The sequence below is a fragment of the Chamaea fasciata genome, unplaced genomic scaffold (genome assembly GCF_029207755.1).
Source record: "Chamaea fasciata isolate MVZ Bird 193981 ecotype frontalis unplaced genomic scaffold, bChaFas1.0.hap1 SCAF_17, whole genome shotgun sequence".
NCBI lineage: Eukaryota > Metazoa > Chordata > Aves > Passeriformes > Sylviidae > Chamaea > Chamaea fasciata.
Window position 1 is genome coordinate 8,818,021 of NW_027094102.1, and position 16,311 is coordinate 8,834,331.

Below are 16,311 nucleotides of genomic sequence, written 5' to 3' on the forward strand. Positions count from 1 at the left end.
CCCTAATGTAACAGAAGTACTTCCAACGTTGTGGTGTGAGTTTCTTTTGGATAACTTTACCTTTCTTGTCCAAATTCCTCTGGTTGCTTCAGCTGGAAACTGCACTCTTGTCCTGTAAGCCCCAGTGTGGTGTAGTCATGCACCACAGAGCAGGGTTGCTCTCTGCCCCAGCTACAGGTGCATTTCAATGGCAGGTGAAGAAATTCTCTTATTTCCTGGGAATAACTTGTAACGTCCGTTAAGTGTTTTGTGATCAGTGACACAAGTGTTTATTGCTGCTGTTGTCTTGTAAGCAAAGTAGATATTCATACCCTGCAGCATTCAGGAGACCAGTCCAAGGACACTTGCCCCAGACTTGCAAGAGACTATCTGGACTAGGAGTAAAATCAGAAAGATTACACATGAGCCAAACCCTAGGGCTCTTGCCAAATAAAACAAGTGTCTGCCACCAGTAAACCTCAAGTGACTGTGAAGTATTACTTGAACAGCCAATGCAGCCTCACTAGTCTGGCTTTCACCAAACTGTGGTGTTAAAGAAGCTTAAAATTTTTGCATCCACTCGGGAAAATATGTGATATTTTCAAGGGCACAAGATGTTAATTAACTATTCTGCATCTACAGAAAATCACTTCATTGGGTGAGTCAGGACAAGACTTCAAGTCCCGTCAGGGTGTTGGAACGGTCCAGGACCTATTTTGTTGCGAGTAGGGAGGTTTTGCATGTATGATTATTATATTGCATGTTATAAACCATCTACGTTGCCCCTAAAATAGACAGATGATGAGGGAAGAGAACATTGGCTTTTTGCAATTATTTTAAATGTAATGCATTTGGAATGTAGGGTTTCATGCTACATTTGCACTGTTTTGTGTATATTGTATAACGTGAATTTAGGAAGAGAGTTCCTATTTATTGCTGTTGAGGAAGTTCTGCACAGAGATTTGGGAGTTATTTCTGGAAGAAAATGGAGGTGTTTTTAGCAAAAACATGTGAGGATTTGCTTGTAACAATCTTTTTTATAGTACTGACTTTTTTCCCCCCTTAGAACAGATTTTTCTTTAGCAGCTCAGAACAAACCACTGATAAAAGCATGTGCAGACAAACGAGAGCAGTAAGATCAGGGTAAGGTGGAGGAGGAGGAAGGGGATCCCTGGGTGACTGCTGGGGCCTCTCTGGGGCCTTGAGCACAAGCAGCATCTTCTCGGGGATGGGCTGTCCTCTGTCCTCCAGCCCTTCACCCTGCAGCTGCGAGTGCAGAGAGCTGGATATGGGAAGAGGATTCACTGCTGGAGCCTGGAAAACCACCTGCATCCTGACCCAAGGCATTTCTCAGGCATGGGATTGCAGTCTGACAGACAGCCTTGACCTCTGCGAACACAAGGAGCAGCTTAAGTCTGAAGTATCTCCAGCAGGATGTTTTCCACCTCCTCATCACATTTCCTATCTTCACTCTTCCCCTTTCTACTTCTCCCTCCACAGACGGAGACACCCCAAAAGCAATATTTTCTTAATTAAATTTCAGCCTCAGGCCAACAGCTAATTGATAGTTCTGAAATATTTGTTCAACATACTTGAGATTCAATTAAAACCTGGTTCTCTTCTCCCTTTTCTGCTCTTAGCTGCCAAGTACTGCATGACCCTTTGCTATTTTTTTGAGAAATATTTGGCAGATAAATTCTCCTGGAACCACGAGATCTCCAACAAATGCACCAGAGCATTAAACTCTGTAGATGAGCAACGAATTCCTGGTCCTTCCCCCTGCATGTATTCTGACACTTTAGGGGGAGCTGAGAGACTTTTAGGTGGAAGTGGAGGCAGAAAGGTCAGCACTCAGCTTGCTAAGGAGATGCTGGTTGAGAGAGGCATACTGCTGGGAAATAAATCACCAGCAGAAAGGAATTAAAAGAAACAACTCAGCACTGTAACTGCCTTTGGATATTCAGGGTCTGAATAAAAACCTTAATCTCTTTTAAGAAATCAGAAATGTCCCTTGAAGCTTCAGCCTGCATTATCTTGTACCTTGCAACATCCCACCCTGCTCATAAAGTCTCAAGCTGTATTTTACCCTCAGCATTTATTTGTCTCAACAGCATGAGTGTGGGCTGTGAGTTTATAAACATGCCATCAAATAAAGAATCTATTGCTCCTAAGTAATTTATCGCATTGAAGTGCAACTCAACATGATCTAATCTGTTACACTCCTAATTAAAGCTCATTATTTCTAACCCCTGCCCTTTCAGAGGTTGTTAACCTGGTAAAACACCATCTGGTTTCTTCAATTACAAATGGGTAAGTCCCCTGGCAGGAGGAGGGATCTGGCAGTGCTGCAGAGCCCTGGGCTGAGGGGAAGAATTTGTGAGTCGAGCAGAGAGGAGGAAGGAGGAGGCAGAGGCTTGGGGAAGAGCTGATGGGAGAGTGATGACTGAGGTTTCTGTGCCTGAAGAACCATAGGCTGGCTGAAGCTCCTGGCCTTCACCAGGGAGTTTCAATTTAGGAGGAACCACATCCAGCACATTTACCTGATTTTGGCTGGTCCCAGTGATAGAGGCCACACAGTAATTGCCTGTATGCAGAGCATGGATGGGACCTCAGCACAGGTTCTTTACTCTGGCAAAACACAAGTTTAAGTAACTTACCAAATCTGTAGTTAAAGCCCCTATCAGGCTGTCCTCTTACTTTGTCTCTAGATTTGGGTGGTGGGAAATTGGGGAAATAAGGCATCTATGCCAGCCTGTGTCACAGGAGAGTGGCCATGCAGGTGGTTTTTTGGGAGAGCCTCTCCCCTAGGATGATGGCCAGCACTCTGAAAGCCAGCCTGCTCCAGGGCCAAATTACAGAGAAACCCACAAATTCCAGCAGTTCCCTAGAAAAGGGATTAAAAGACCATGAGGGCATCCAGCACCTCCCTGCAACCGGAACAGGCTTCCACTCTGTGGTAGCTGACCACGTTTCTAAGATCAAATACTGTTAAATGAATAATACTCAGATCACCAAAGAGGATGCTGGGCAACTGCTGAAATTTTAAGACCCACAAGAAAGGATGGACCACCCGTTAGGGAAAGAATTGGATGCAGCCCTTTTTCAATCTGGTCTGCCCTCAGCAGCTTCTTTGTTCAAGCAGATCACAAAGTTAAAGAGCTGCTAATAAAACCTGGAGATAGTCCTACAGCAATATTACTGTAATCATTCAGAGTTACTTGTTTATTTTGCAATTCCTGTTTCCCAAGGCTTCTGGAGGGCTTTTGGGCCAGCACTGCCCCCAGACCTGCCTCCAGGCTTACACTCACTCAGGGTTGCCCCTTAGGACTCTTCAAACCAAGACTGGAGTTCCAGAACTGCCCTGGGACACACAGCAGATCAAAGCTTGCCAGTCCTGTGGGGCTAAATTTACTAAAATATCCTCAGTTTAGCAGTTAACCAGCCCTACACATTTCTGTCCTGCCAGGGTCTAAATGAAGACTTCAATGGAAGGGCATTGTCTGTGCTCCAAACCTGGGGTGTTTTCCCAGATACTGCCTGAGAGAGGGAACATGATGGCAACACCACAGGTCCCCCACAGGTGCCATGGGTGATGGGCAGAAGTATTAAGGGCAATTTGTGCTTTATAATTGATGAATTTTCTTTAATAACCACCCTATGAATTAGGCTCAGAGTGTGCTGTTTCCATGGAGACAGGATGCTGTGAGTGCTCCAGTGGCTGCTCACTGCTCTGGAGGGAATAGGGAATTAATGCCTGAAAACACAAGGTGTGAAGCCTATAAAAACTTTACCCTCTCCAGGAGAAGGCCCTGGGGTGGTCCTGGTGCGAACATGGTTTTGAGGTCCTCAGCAAGGGCCCACTGGGCTCCCAAGCTGGCTGATCCTGTCCTTTTGGGCACAGTGTGGATGGCTGCTCAGAGGAAGTAAATTAAAAGCAACTTTTACCAGCTGTGCAGTGCCAGCATTTCTGACAGAAGAGGGGAGGAGAGGGTTCAACAATAAGGCCCCTTGCTGCCAGCCCCAAGCCGGGCATGGGATGCCTTTGCTGGTCGTCCCTGTTCCCTGATGCATTAATGCTCCTGGGGCTCAAGCTAGCTCCCGCCAGGAAGGGTCCTGGAGCAAAGGCAGTGGTGTGGAGCCAGACCCATTCCTGGCTCCTGGGCCAGAGAGGACCACAGGAACCCTTCTGCATGTTTCAGCACCTTCTCAGTGTCAGGGTCACCTTCACCCCAGCTCTGACCCTTCCTCTGGTGCAAATATGAAAACCAAAAGAGAGGGTGGCTCCTGAGGGCCCCCATGCCCCACAAGGACGGTGGAGGACAGCGTGGCTGTCCCTAGGATGCCTGGGCAGGTCACTGTCAGAGGACACTGGGGCTCAGGTTGCACCTTCCCTCCCACCAGTGGAGGGTAAGGCTCCTGCCCTTCGACACAGGATCAGCCCAGTGCCTTCAGCCTGGTTCTCACATATCAGACACCTCCCTGCCTGCCCTTGGGGACAACTCGGCTGGACGCTGTGGGGATGTTATCCCTGAAACCAGCAGCTATTGAGGCAGAGAGCCCAGCACTGTCCCCGCTACCCTGGGGAAGCTCCAGACTTTTTGTTCTGCCTTTATTAATACTTTTGAAGCAATGTGTCATCGCTTCAGCAGCAGACCCACCTCCCTCCCTACTGCCTCTGTAGCACATGAGCCAAAGACCTGCTCCATTCATCGGCCTGAGATTTATGAGGTGCACAAGCTCCAGTTACCCTGCTGCCCCTGGCCGATGAATGAGATGTAGCTGGTTCCTTCCATACCAGAAGCAAAGCAAGCCCAGAGGAGAGTAAAGCCATCATCTCATTGAACTCAGCTCCTTACGTCTCTACCAGGGCATGAAATCTGCCAGGAGACCCCTCACACCCACGGAAGCCAGGGCCAGCACTCCTGCCCATGAAGGCTGAGCCTGTGTCCCACCAGCCTCTCAGCACAGCCCGGCTGTGCTCATGTGAGACACTCCAGAAATAGAAAAAGGATTGAAGGTTTTGGCTACTCTGGATTCCTCAGGCCCCAGGGCTCTGCTGCCCTGGGCTGGTGCTGGGCTCTGCTCATCCATCCTCCCCCATAAATCACCCAGCTGCCACTTCCCTCTGCCTTGTGCCTGGCTTTTCTCTCACCCGGGCTGTTTCAAGAGGCTGAGCAGGAGGATGGGGCACAGGCAGTGGAGAATCTCTCCTCCCCAATGCCAGGAGCAGCAGCCAGTGACGCACAGCTCGGAATGAACTTGGCAGCAGCCCTGGGGTCGGGAGGCAGCAAAGGGACCTGTCAGCAGACATCTGCATGGCCTGGGCAGGCTCTGGGCCAGCCAGCTGCCTTTCCTCCTGGCCCTGTGCAACCCCTGCCAGAGGCCAGCACGATGGGAGCACATGGAATGTGCTCAGAGAGTGGCAGGGGCCATAAAGGCTGCCGAAAAGCAGCTAGTGAAAACAACTCTCTTTGCAAAGTATCCCCAACAATAAAAAGAATGCAAAATTTTGAAACAGGTAATTAAGAAAAGGCTAAAAATCATCCAGATGCCACCAATGAAATTCTGAACAATGCCCTGCTTTAAGACTGGAATGAATGTGTCAACACGGAGAGAAACCTGGAGATTCTCCTGCAAAAATCCACGTGGATAGAGTGAGCAGATAACTGTTTATTATTGCACATAATCCAGCAGAACAACCGACAGAAAACTCTGGACAGTAGTACACAGATCGTAGTAAACAGCTTGCAAAATCTGTGATGAAAGTATTTTTGTGTGAAGAGTGAAAGGTATCTGCATCTTTGTAAGACCTGAAAAGTATAACACAAAATCCTAGTCAGTTTTGAAAGCATGCAGTTTGAGGTAAATCTGGTATTTTGCATCTAAGGAAATGAAATCCCTAAGGGGCTCTCTCTCTATGTATATATATCCATATCTCAGCGCAATATGGATACAGTTATACATCACATAAAAGCAAATCTACCTACTTTTCTCAGAAGGTTACTAGGAGGAAAGCACATTACCGAGTGCATACCACATGCATAAAAAAATAGGGGAGGGAGGGGAGGGAATTACCTTAGCACTGTTGAAAAAGATCCATTTTTGTGCTTAGTGATAAACAAAAGCCCCTCAGGTCTCTCAATGGAAATTGTCTTGGTGGTGAATAAAAGCAGTTGGCATATTGAAAATGCAGAGTTGGCAGATGAATGCCAGCAAATGGAGATAAAACATCAAAGGCAGCAGAGCCTGGGGTTTGCAATACATTTATATTTAAGGAAAGAAAAAAAAAAGAAAATAAGCAAATTGCTACTAAACTATGCTCTGTGGAAGTGTGGATGATGCTGCACAGCTTTCTCAGGACTGGTACAGCCACATGGCTTTTAGGAAAGGATCACATTCACTTCTCCCACACTTAATACCACGTATTTGCTACTGTGGCAGTGTTCCTGAGCTGGATAAGGTTAAAAAATAGACTTGGTTCACAAAGGAAAGTACTGAATTATTCTCACTCTTATGCCATAACTAGAGTAGATAAATTAGGCAGGTTTTGCCCCTGTCTCCAGTGAGTGTAAACCCCTGTGTGTCTGCCACTCCGTCTCTGAAATCCTTTCAGATTGACCTTTGAAGCAGACCAGGCATCTGTTTTATTCCTTAACTATCATTTCCCCATTCTCTCTTTCCAGTCCAACAAGGTTTTCCCACCCAGTCCTGTGCTGTGGGACTTCAGGATACACAGAGGTGCACAACCAACTATAAATAACATCTCTGATTATCTTAAAAAGGGATAGAAAATACACATTGCTCTTAGAAGAAGGAAGAAACATGTCCAAGCACTCAGCCTCACACTAAACTGTAACTTCATCTGTGCCAACTTTGTAAGCTTGCACTGCTAAGGATCAGAGCAGATCATGGTGGAAATATCTCCTTCCAAAGGTCACTCCCTGTGGCAGCTTTGGGAAAATCGGTGCAAATCATCCAGGGCTCTCAGTCTCGCATACACGAGCAACAGCTACAACTGCCCCACTGTACTCTGCCACTGCTGGAAGCCTGGCTGCTGCATATTTCTGAGCCCAACACCCAAACAAACTGCAGTCACTCACATCTCTGCACCTTTTTTCTTTCAGGAATAAGGTAACCTCTCCCACGATAGCCACCCTGCATCCTCTGGCTGGAAAGTCTGTTCGTTGGGTGCAGTGAGAGGCCAGGACCCCCCTGCAGCCCATGAGGAGGAACCTGCAGATGTACGGAGGCATTTTCAGCAAGAACCTCCCTTTCACTGTAACTCACAACATTTTCAGAGAGAAAAAGGGGCAAAGGGACAAATTCAGCACACCCACTGCCTTTCCCGTTACAGCAGGAAGCCACCCACTGCAAGACACTTCTGTGCAGAGCAGGTAGCAGGAGAGCACTTGGATGGTGCCTGGTCCCAAAAGAGGCCCCATCTCCACCCAGAGCACCCCCACAGGCACCAACAGCCTCGGATCCCCCAGTCCTTCACACCCCACCCCGCAGCCCCGTCCCTGGTGCATTGGCCACCGTGGGCAGGACTCGGGTCACACTTCAACAAGCCCAATTTCAACTTGCTCCCCCTCTCAGTCCTCCATACATGGAAAATGATGCCAGGTGACAGGGGAAAGGAAACACTTTTTGTTCATCCCTCTGGATGACTTCCAAGCACGGAGAGCAGTGTCGTCCACCCCGAGCCACGGCGCGGCTCTCATGAGTCATTCTGGTTTGCTATATTGCTTCATCTCCATGCCATGGATGACAACCTTTGGAAAATCTCTGACACCGAGTCAACCAAGGGAGTTACAAAACATATCAGTGTGCACGCATGAGACCTTCTCACTCGTTTTCCTACAGCTACAGATAAATCCCTCATCCCTGGCATGGCAGGACAGTTGATGGCTTTGGTGAGAATAATTTAAGGCAACTGCTATTTGACACGAAGAGGAGACCACAGTGCAGAAACTCTGGCTTTTCCTTGGTAGATTGCAGAGGCCAGCCACAGCCTGGGAGGAAGAAACTGAACTGATCTTCAGACACTCATTTAAGGTTGATGTTTGCAGTGCAACCTTGGGATCTCAAGTCCTCCTCTTAGGTGTTTCCAGGTGGCTGAGCTTTAATCCCTGCCAAGGTCCGAGGTCTCCACCAGCAGCAACGCCTGTCCCGACACAGATAAATGGGAAAGTCAAGGGAAAGCAAAACACATGACCAGCACATTACCACAGCTGTCTGCAAGGCTTTCTTCACTTGTGCAGGCTGAGTGAGACTAAAAACATGACAGAAAGCAGTGCCCAGCAGAGCAGTTTTGTCTCCCAGGCAATATCCTCGCAGGGGCTTAGAGGTGTCTCTTGTGGTACGTTCACATGAGACTCGAGGGTCAGGCTCAGCCTCGGTGGCAGATTTTGTTTGAAGTATTTGAGCCCAAGACAGAAGTCTTGTGCAAGTTCAGGACACTTTTCTGTCTGTAGGAGTACACAGGCATGAGAAACCTCACGAGATTTTATTGCCACCAAATCCAAATGTAAACCCTTATCCCAATTCAACTGGAAGACCTGAGCAAGCTCCAGTCTTACAGATATCTTGATTCATATTTATCTTTAGTAAAACAATTATATAACAACTGCTGCAGAACTAGCACTGGTGCAATTGGAGCTGCAGTTTTCACAGTTTCATTTTTTCTATGAGTTCTTGTATCTTGCTGGTCTGAGTACCAAGAAATACTATAATGCACAAGTTACCTGGGAGCAGCCCAGGTAATGTTGAAACAGAAAATTGGAAGTGTTTCTTGAAGCATTTGCAGTAAACAAATTTCAAATTTAACATCACACTCTCTTGTGATGGAATTCTCACTCCATGAAACATGCCCATGGTACTGGGAAGGCAAAACTATATGGTGGGACTGTATCCCACCAACACAGTCTGTGTTCTTAAGTTTGAGAAAATTTATGAAATTTTGAAATAATTTCACGCAATAATTTTATGACATTTCACGAAAAGAGTGTCAACCTTAAAACAACCAGTGACATCTACAAATTGAGGATAAAATCTCATTCTGCTTCTTACCTTGTTCAAGAGGCTCATCATGTCAAAAAATGTACAAATAGGATGGCCAGACCAATGTTCAGTAAGATGACCATGCAGATCACAATTGTGTTAGGTCCCTGAAGGAAGAAACCAAAGCAAAGTATTACACACCACAGCTCTAGGGGAGGAGACAGCTTGATTCTGCTGCTCAAAACTACCACAATCATCTCCTCCCAATGCACTGAAATCTGGCACTTAACAGCCAGCCTGAATTTCAAACTAGTGGAATGTTTATCCTATCCTATTCCTACTTCTTCCCTGTAAATTCATTTGAAGGAAGTTAAATCAGGCTTCTTTTGCAGCTAAATTAAAGGAGACCCTGACCACCAGAACTTGAACTGCTGATCCCATGCCAGGCTGCTCCTCCCAACTCCCTCCTGCATCCACATTGCCTGTGTTGGTAAACTTGCCATTTTTAATATCATAGAATCATAGAATGCTTTGGTTTGGAAGGGGATCTTGAAGATCATCTATTTCCAAATCCTAACAGATGAGCCTATGTCAGATTGCTGTAATTTCAGACCGAACTATTTCCAAGCTGTGCTTTTCTAAAGTCACATAGGAATCATTCATGTCCAAAGGGCTGCAAGATGGGACTCAGAGGGCTAATAAAACGTCTGGGTTTCCAGCTGTATTTGCTAAGAGCAAAATTGAGTTTCAGTGACTGTATTTTAAACCTGGGAAATTGGCCGGTGATTCAACACCACAGTTCAGCTCATGAGGTGCCCCTACAGCAAAAAAAAATAAATGTAATGGGTAAAAGAGAAACACACTTGAGCTTTTCCTGTTTTTTTCCCCCCAGCTTTCACATCCAAGTTGGCCAGTAATGGGGTGGGAAAAGAAGGTGAGAAAAGTGGATAAAATTAATTGGAAGACGCCTGGTTTTGCACAAATCTTGAAATATGATCTGAAAGCATATCTGCCCAGGTAAAGAGAGGAGGTCAGAACGGGAGGGTTATGAATATCAGGCAAAGCATCCAGGCAGGGCAGGCTGGGAAGGCGGCAGGAGAGGGGGATACCAACACTCTCCTCCAGCGGGCTCTGTGACCCTAAAAAGAGAATTTGGGCGCCACTCGGTGCCCAATGCAGCCCCAGGCCCGGGGGATCCTGCCAGACCTCATGGGGATCAATAAAGGAAAGGCAAAGGTGGCTCCCAGGAGGCTCCCAGGGCTGCCCCACGTCACCTCATCACACTCCTCCGCCTTCTGCGCCGCCGCCGCCGCCGCCGCCTGGGCCGGGCCGCGCCTGGCCCCCGCCCTGGGCTCCGCCCGGCCCGGCGCCCTGGCCTCAGTCTTCCTGTCGGCCGCGGGCTCGGCCCGGCCGCCGGCCCTGCGCTCCGGGCTGGGGCGCCGCGGCGGCTCCTTGGGGCGAGGCGGCTCCGCCTTGGCCTCTGCCGCAGCCGACGGCTTCTCCTCCCGGCCCTGTGGCGGGCCAGGGGTGCCCCCCCGGCGCTGGGGCTCCCCCCGGGGCTCCGGGGAGGGCGGCTCATTCTCGGGGAACTGCTCCTCCTCATAGTCCGTGGCGGGGGTGACGGGCGACGTCCGCACGGCGTAGCTGTGGTAGCCCTTGATGAGCTCCACGTCGGGCTCCCGCGCCATGCGCTGCAGCGGCCCGATCTCCATCTGCTCGGCGGGGCGGCCGCGGCCCCGCGAGCCCGGGCGCCCCTCGCCCTCGGACGGCGCCGGGCTCCCGCTGGCCTCGGCCCGGCTGCCCGAGCGGAGGGCCCCGTCCGGCCGGGGGGCCGCCTTGGCCCGCTTGGCCTCGGGAGGGGTGGCGGCGGGGCTGGGGGCCGGGCTGGCGCGGGGCCGCGGCTCCTCCTGCTCGTGGAGCTGCGGGCTCTCGGGCGGCGTGGGCGGCGGCGGCGCGGCCTCGGGCCGCGGCGCCTCCTCCTCCATGTTGACCGCGTGCTCCGCGTTCTCGATGATCTCCTGCAGCAGCTTCCGCTTCTGGTACTCGGGGCCTGCGGGGAGAAGGGCCCGTGTGAGGGAGGAGTCGCTGCGCGGCGCCCCGGGGCCACGGCACCATCGCGGCCTCGGCAGCTGTGCCCCCCGCAGCACTGGGTTTGGGGACCGTGGGGCGAGGGTCCAGGCTGGAGCCTGGGAGAGGAGACACTCCCAAACCAGACCCCGCTGCCAGGAGGAATTGCCCCCAGGAACTCCCGAAGGCTCCAAGCCTTATTGTGGGCTGTCCAGTTGGGAAGAGTGGGCAGGAGCTGCATTGTTCTCTTTTAACCTTTAAAGAGAACAATGAAAATCTGCAGCCCAGCTTCTCGTGGTCACACAGATGGGTCACGCTGGGGCTAAGGAGGATACAGCTCCCAATGAACTTTGGGGGTTTTTTTTTTTAATTTAATGCCTGGGAAACTCTTCCGTGTGGCCTCCTTGGTGTCAAATACCATTGGTAACCTCACAGGATACACAGGATGACCAGTGTCATTGGGAAAGACGGGGTCCCCAAATGATCTACACGCCATCCATCACGATAGGAAAAATATGTTTCTTATATATGGAACAGGGTTGGAAGTTATACAGCCCTCTTTGTCTGCCCTAAGCTCCACAACAGCAGCAAAATTACCTGGCACCATCACAAAAGGTGGCTTAGGGCTTGAGATTTCATTTTGGCCTCATCTCACACACTGACTTGTGAGATACTAGCAACACTGCCTCACTTCATTTCTTCACTTATCATTAAATCTTTCCTTCTTATTAACCCTACTCCAAATTGCAGCCCAGCCTGGGTCAGGGGAATTCAAACAGAGCCTGACACTGAAGATACCCACCAAAATGCATCACTAAAGAACTGGGAATATCTTATGGAATAACAACCCTCCACAGTGCTCCACAGGCTGATACGTGCTGGGAGAGGGGTCCCCACACATCACTGTGATGCTCGTAGCAAGTGAGAACAAGAAGAGCATCATGCTCCTCCTGTGCAGTGTGAGGTCGCAGAGCAGCTTCTTTGAAAGCAAAGCACCTGCTCTGGCCTCATTCTGCTGAGCCCCAGTGACGCTGACGAGTGCAGATGTACAGGGCTTGCTCTGTGCTCCTGAACAACACAGATCCTGGAGCCACACTGTCTCTGGCTGCCTTAAGGTCCCTGCCCTCATCTCCTCCATCTCATGGACTGATGAGGACCTGAGTCTGGTTGGGAAATTTGGCTTGGTGGTGCTTTCCCTCCCATAAGTCAACGGTACAATTTGCACACTGCTACCTCCTGTCCATGCAGGCAATGCCTCCACTCGGAGGGGCAGTGGGGAAAAGGAGGGCGTTGATTTCAGCTGCTCTGCTGTGCCTGCACACTCCTGTCAATCAGCAGGTGACCCATTCAGGGCCATTTATTTCTGGCTGCAAGTGAGTGATTTGGAAGCCATTTCAACAGTTGTTCAGACTCCTCAAAATAGGCTGCCTGCAGCTCCAGGCTCCTTGCTCTCTCCTGCTGCTTTCTTCTCTTCCTGAATAATTTACAACACAGAAACCCCCAGCTGCCTGGAGGGCACGCACTCACCTCCCCACCTTCATCTCCCAGCACATTTCAGCAAGGGTTTTGGCTTACATCCTTCTCTAAGTTACTAGGGATGATACCCTAACTGAAATTCAGGGCTCAACAGTTATTTAAGATATGGGGCTTGCTGAGCTGGATTGTCTGTGCCAGACACAATTTGGTCAATCTGCCAGGATAGCAGGGAGAAATACAGCTACCAAACGCTGCTGGGCTCTCCTGGCTGTGTGAGCAGCAGCTCTCAGTCCTAGCAAAATCCAAGGCTGGACTACTGTCTGTTTGTTCCTGGATGGTGCAACCATGCGAGAAGAGATCTAGCGCAGTTTGGGAATTTAGAGGTTTAAAAGAATCATAGAAGAATAACATGCATCAGGAGCTTAGAAGGCCACTGAGAGAGGCCAGGACCCAAGTGAGGCCCTACTTAACAGCAGCAAGAGGATCCAGCACCTGAGGAGCCAGGAGTGGAGAGGTCGGGCTGCCCCAAGTGTTTTACAGAGACTGTTTTAATTGTCTCATTCAATTGCCATGGGTGGAAAAAATAATCTAGCTAGATGTCCAAAACCTCCCCTCAGGAATTCCAGTTTCCTTTGTCTCTGTGCTATAAATACCCCAGTGTGCGAAGGGTGAATGTAGAGCTGTGAGTGGCAGCTGGGGGGCTTATGTGAGGATCAAGGGACGTTTAGCCATTGTTAAATGAAGTGCCACGGGCTGGCTCATGCCCATGCCCGGGTGCTCTGGTGTTTCCCCACTCAAAGCCAGCTCAATGGGCCTCGCTGTGTGCTGGGGAGGAAGAGGCAGCCCTCCAGCACGGCATTTCCCCAGCTCACAGGTGCAGGACAAGGCAAGAGTACAGGGAATTTAGGAAAAACTGTCAGGATGACTCTCCCCAGCCAGGCACAAGCTGTTAGCTGTTCCCATTTCCCACTGTGTGCCCTGTGCCGAGGTGTGGTACAGGAGATGCAGAGACACCGAAATCAGAGCAGGGGCAGGTGTCAGGTTTTGCTGACCACGAGTCAACCTTTGGCTTCTACCCCCAGTTTCACTGCTGTGATAGTCCCTTCTGATCTTGCCTCATGCTCACTCCAGGCAATAAATCCAGATAATAAGAAAGACACGATGAAAATGTAGGCACTTGGAATTTTATTTTCTGCTCTGTTATTACTTTCCCTCTCTGTAAAGGAAAGTTTTCCAGGAAGAGCATACCTCTAGCTAACTCAGCCCAGGGAAAAGTAATGGCATTCACAATGCTGCTTCTAATATTACACTTCCCATCTACTAATCCTCAGTGCTTGGTCTCACAGAAGGAACCTCCCAAGTGTTTTCCCAGCCAAATAATTAGCAGTGATGCTAACAAATGAACAGAGAATCAGGGACCTAGTATTTTGTATTAGCTGCTTTCTTATAGGGTATTACAGCCCCTAATTAGCAGAGTCTGACTGTTCTGAGGCCCCACAGGATATGGGTTTGGGAGTCAATGTGCAACATTGTTCCAAGAAAAAGCCAGGAGGGATGTATCTACAGGAGAGCTGAAGGTAGTCTCCAGCTTGCTGCCTGTCCTGCCTAGTGTTTTGAGGACTTCACTGTGTGGAAAAACGTGAGAAGCTGAGAAACTGGAGGGGGTTTCCTCCAGGCTATGGTAACAGAGTGAGTAAAACAGTGGTGTAAGGAGGACAGCAAATCAGTCAGGGCAAGGGGCTGGCTGCAGTTGAGCAAACGAGGATTTTGGATAGACAGGAGGGCAACTTGTGGAGTTATTAAGAGGGTGAAGCACTTGAACAGATTCCCCACGGAAATTGCAAGACCCCTCTTGGAAGATGCCTCTGATCCTACCTGGCTGGTAGAAGTCTGGGGAGAGCTCCCTGGCCATCATTCTGGCTATGCCTGATTCGTTGTTGGCTGCCTGAGCTGCCTGCTCAGACCCTTCAGCCTTGGCTTTGGCATGAGCCGTCCTGCAGAGAGAAGAGGGGAGAACAGTGAGCACCCTCTGAGCCAAGGTCATCCCAGCTCACACAGCAAACCCTGGCTGGCACCAGAATTGGATCAGCCCATCTGGCACAACAGCACTCAGAATTTGCCCACATGACCCAAAACCCTACACTCAGGGAGAGAAGAGCAGATTTTCAACATGAAAGGGGCCCAGATGCTCAAGGGTAAGGTGGAAAGCTGCACAAAGGGATCAGGGCAGGTGCATTTGAAATGTGAGCATGTTCACATGCTGCAGTGAGGCAGCAGACACTGCAGAATGGGCTCATTGCTGTGCTGCTCAGAGGAGTGACCAAGGCATCACACAATTGGTGGCTGCACTCCTCTGTGTGTCACCAGCCCTGAGCCGCTGCACCTTGCCAGGGGCAGTGTGCCCCTGCTCAGCGCACAAGATGGGTTTTCCCTGAAATTTCTCTCTTGTAGCTCTCCAGCAAACAACATTCCCTGTCCAGGGGCTCCTTTACTCCCTACAGCCTGACAGGCTGATCTCACCAGAGCAATTGCCTCCCTCTCAGCTTGGCTCTCTGAGTCCTCTCTGCTCCTTCCCAGCACATCTCCTCCTTGCTCCACAGGGCTACATGCTATGGGAGTTATTTTACTGGCCGGCTGTCATATTCCTCACATGCCTCATGCTCAGGGCCCTGTGATCTTCTTGCTAAAAGCAGAGCTGGCTTTACAGCCCAGCTGCTCACAGTCTGGGAAGGAGCTGACTTCAAACAGCACCGTTGCACCTTAAAAATAAGGATGGGTGAAGCACAGTATATTCAGCTGCTTTGTTGCACCCAGGTCTTACCAAGAGCTGCCTTCTCCATGCTCTCACTGTCCTATTTTCCAAGGCTCCCCTTATTCGCTGTTTTGTGTACAAATCCACATATTTTTGTGTGATAAGCAGTTAGCATTCCTCAAACACTAATTCACCCTGAATTACAACCATTAAAGGGGTCTTAGGATATCTGATGAGCTCTTTCCAGATGCAGGTTGGTATCTGGTTATGTTTTAGAACAAAAAAGGAGGGAAGATGCAGTTCTCATTCCTGCAGTGAAAACGCTCCAGAGGAATTTTTGGACCGTTAGTCATGAAATAAGGATTGATTCCTTTCCACTAAACTGAGAGGCATTAGGCAGAAAAGACAAGCTGAAGTCTGAATACTCAACAGGTGCAATGAAAAGATGATAGAAATGCTGTTCTGAGACCCTTACAAGGGAGAAGATACACACATATGCCATTCTGAGTAGCTGCAGGGAAAGAACTAAAAGTAGGGCATCAATCCCAACTGACACAGGCAACAGTGTGACTTGACAAGGGGCCAAAAACACTGTTGAGGGCCCTGTGATAGAGAAGAGGGTGCAGAGCTGCTGTGGCTCAGCCTGTCCCTCCCTGGGATGACATCCCACTCTGCTGGAGCCATGATTCACCTCCCTGCCCACACTCACTCGTTATCTCCCTGCTTTCTCTGCAGGTTGAGCTGCCTGGGATTGCAGTCATTCTTGGTCTTTTCCTCCAAAATTATTACAGCTCCTGAAAAACCCAGAGACACTATGAGGCAGAAAACAGCATTTTTAGGCTGCTGCTTGCAAGCAGGGGGTCTGAGCCAGTTCTGAACAGAGAAAGCACCTCCTTTTTTGGTAGCATATAATCAGCGTGATTAATTCCACTATAATCTGGCAGGGGCCAAGGGGGATGTGTGTGCTCTCCATGCCTGGGGGATCAGAGTGGGCTGGGTGTGCTGTGCCTGGGGCACACAGCCTGCCTGGCGCCGGC

At 49.7% G+C, this 16,311-nt stretch overlaps 1 protein-coding gene across 1 annotated transcript in view; it reads right to left on the reverse strand.

Moving 5' to 3' along the window:
• Window positions 1–5,629: 5,629 nt before the first annotated feature.
• Window positions 5,630–16,311, reverse strand: part of JPH2 (junctophilin 2) — a 31,648-nt gene continuing 20,966 nt past the window's right edge. The window contains exons 3-6 of the mRNA XM_066198755.1: window positions 14,398–14,516; window positions 10,254–11,029; window positions 9,049–9,146; window positions 5,630–8,143 (exon numbers count right to left, since the gene is read on the reverse strand). Of these exons, the coding sequence (XP_066054852.1) occupies window positions 9,066–9,146; window positions 10,254–11,029; window positions 14,398–14,516 (976 nt within the window). The 3' untranslated portion in view covers window positions 5,630–8,143; window positions 9,049–9,065. The remainder of the gene's footprint in view (window positions 8,144–9,048; window positions 9,147–10,253; window positions 11,030–14,397; window positions 14,517–16,311) is intronic.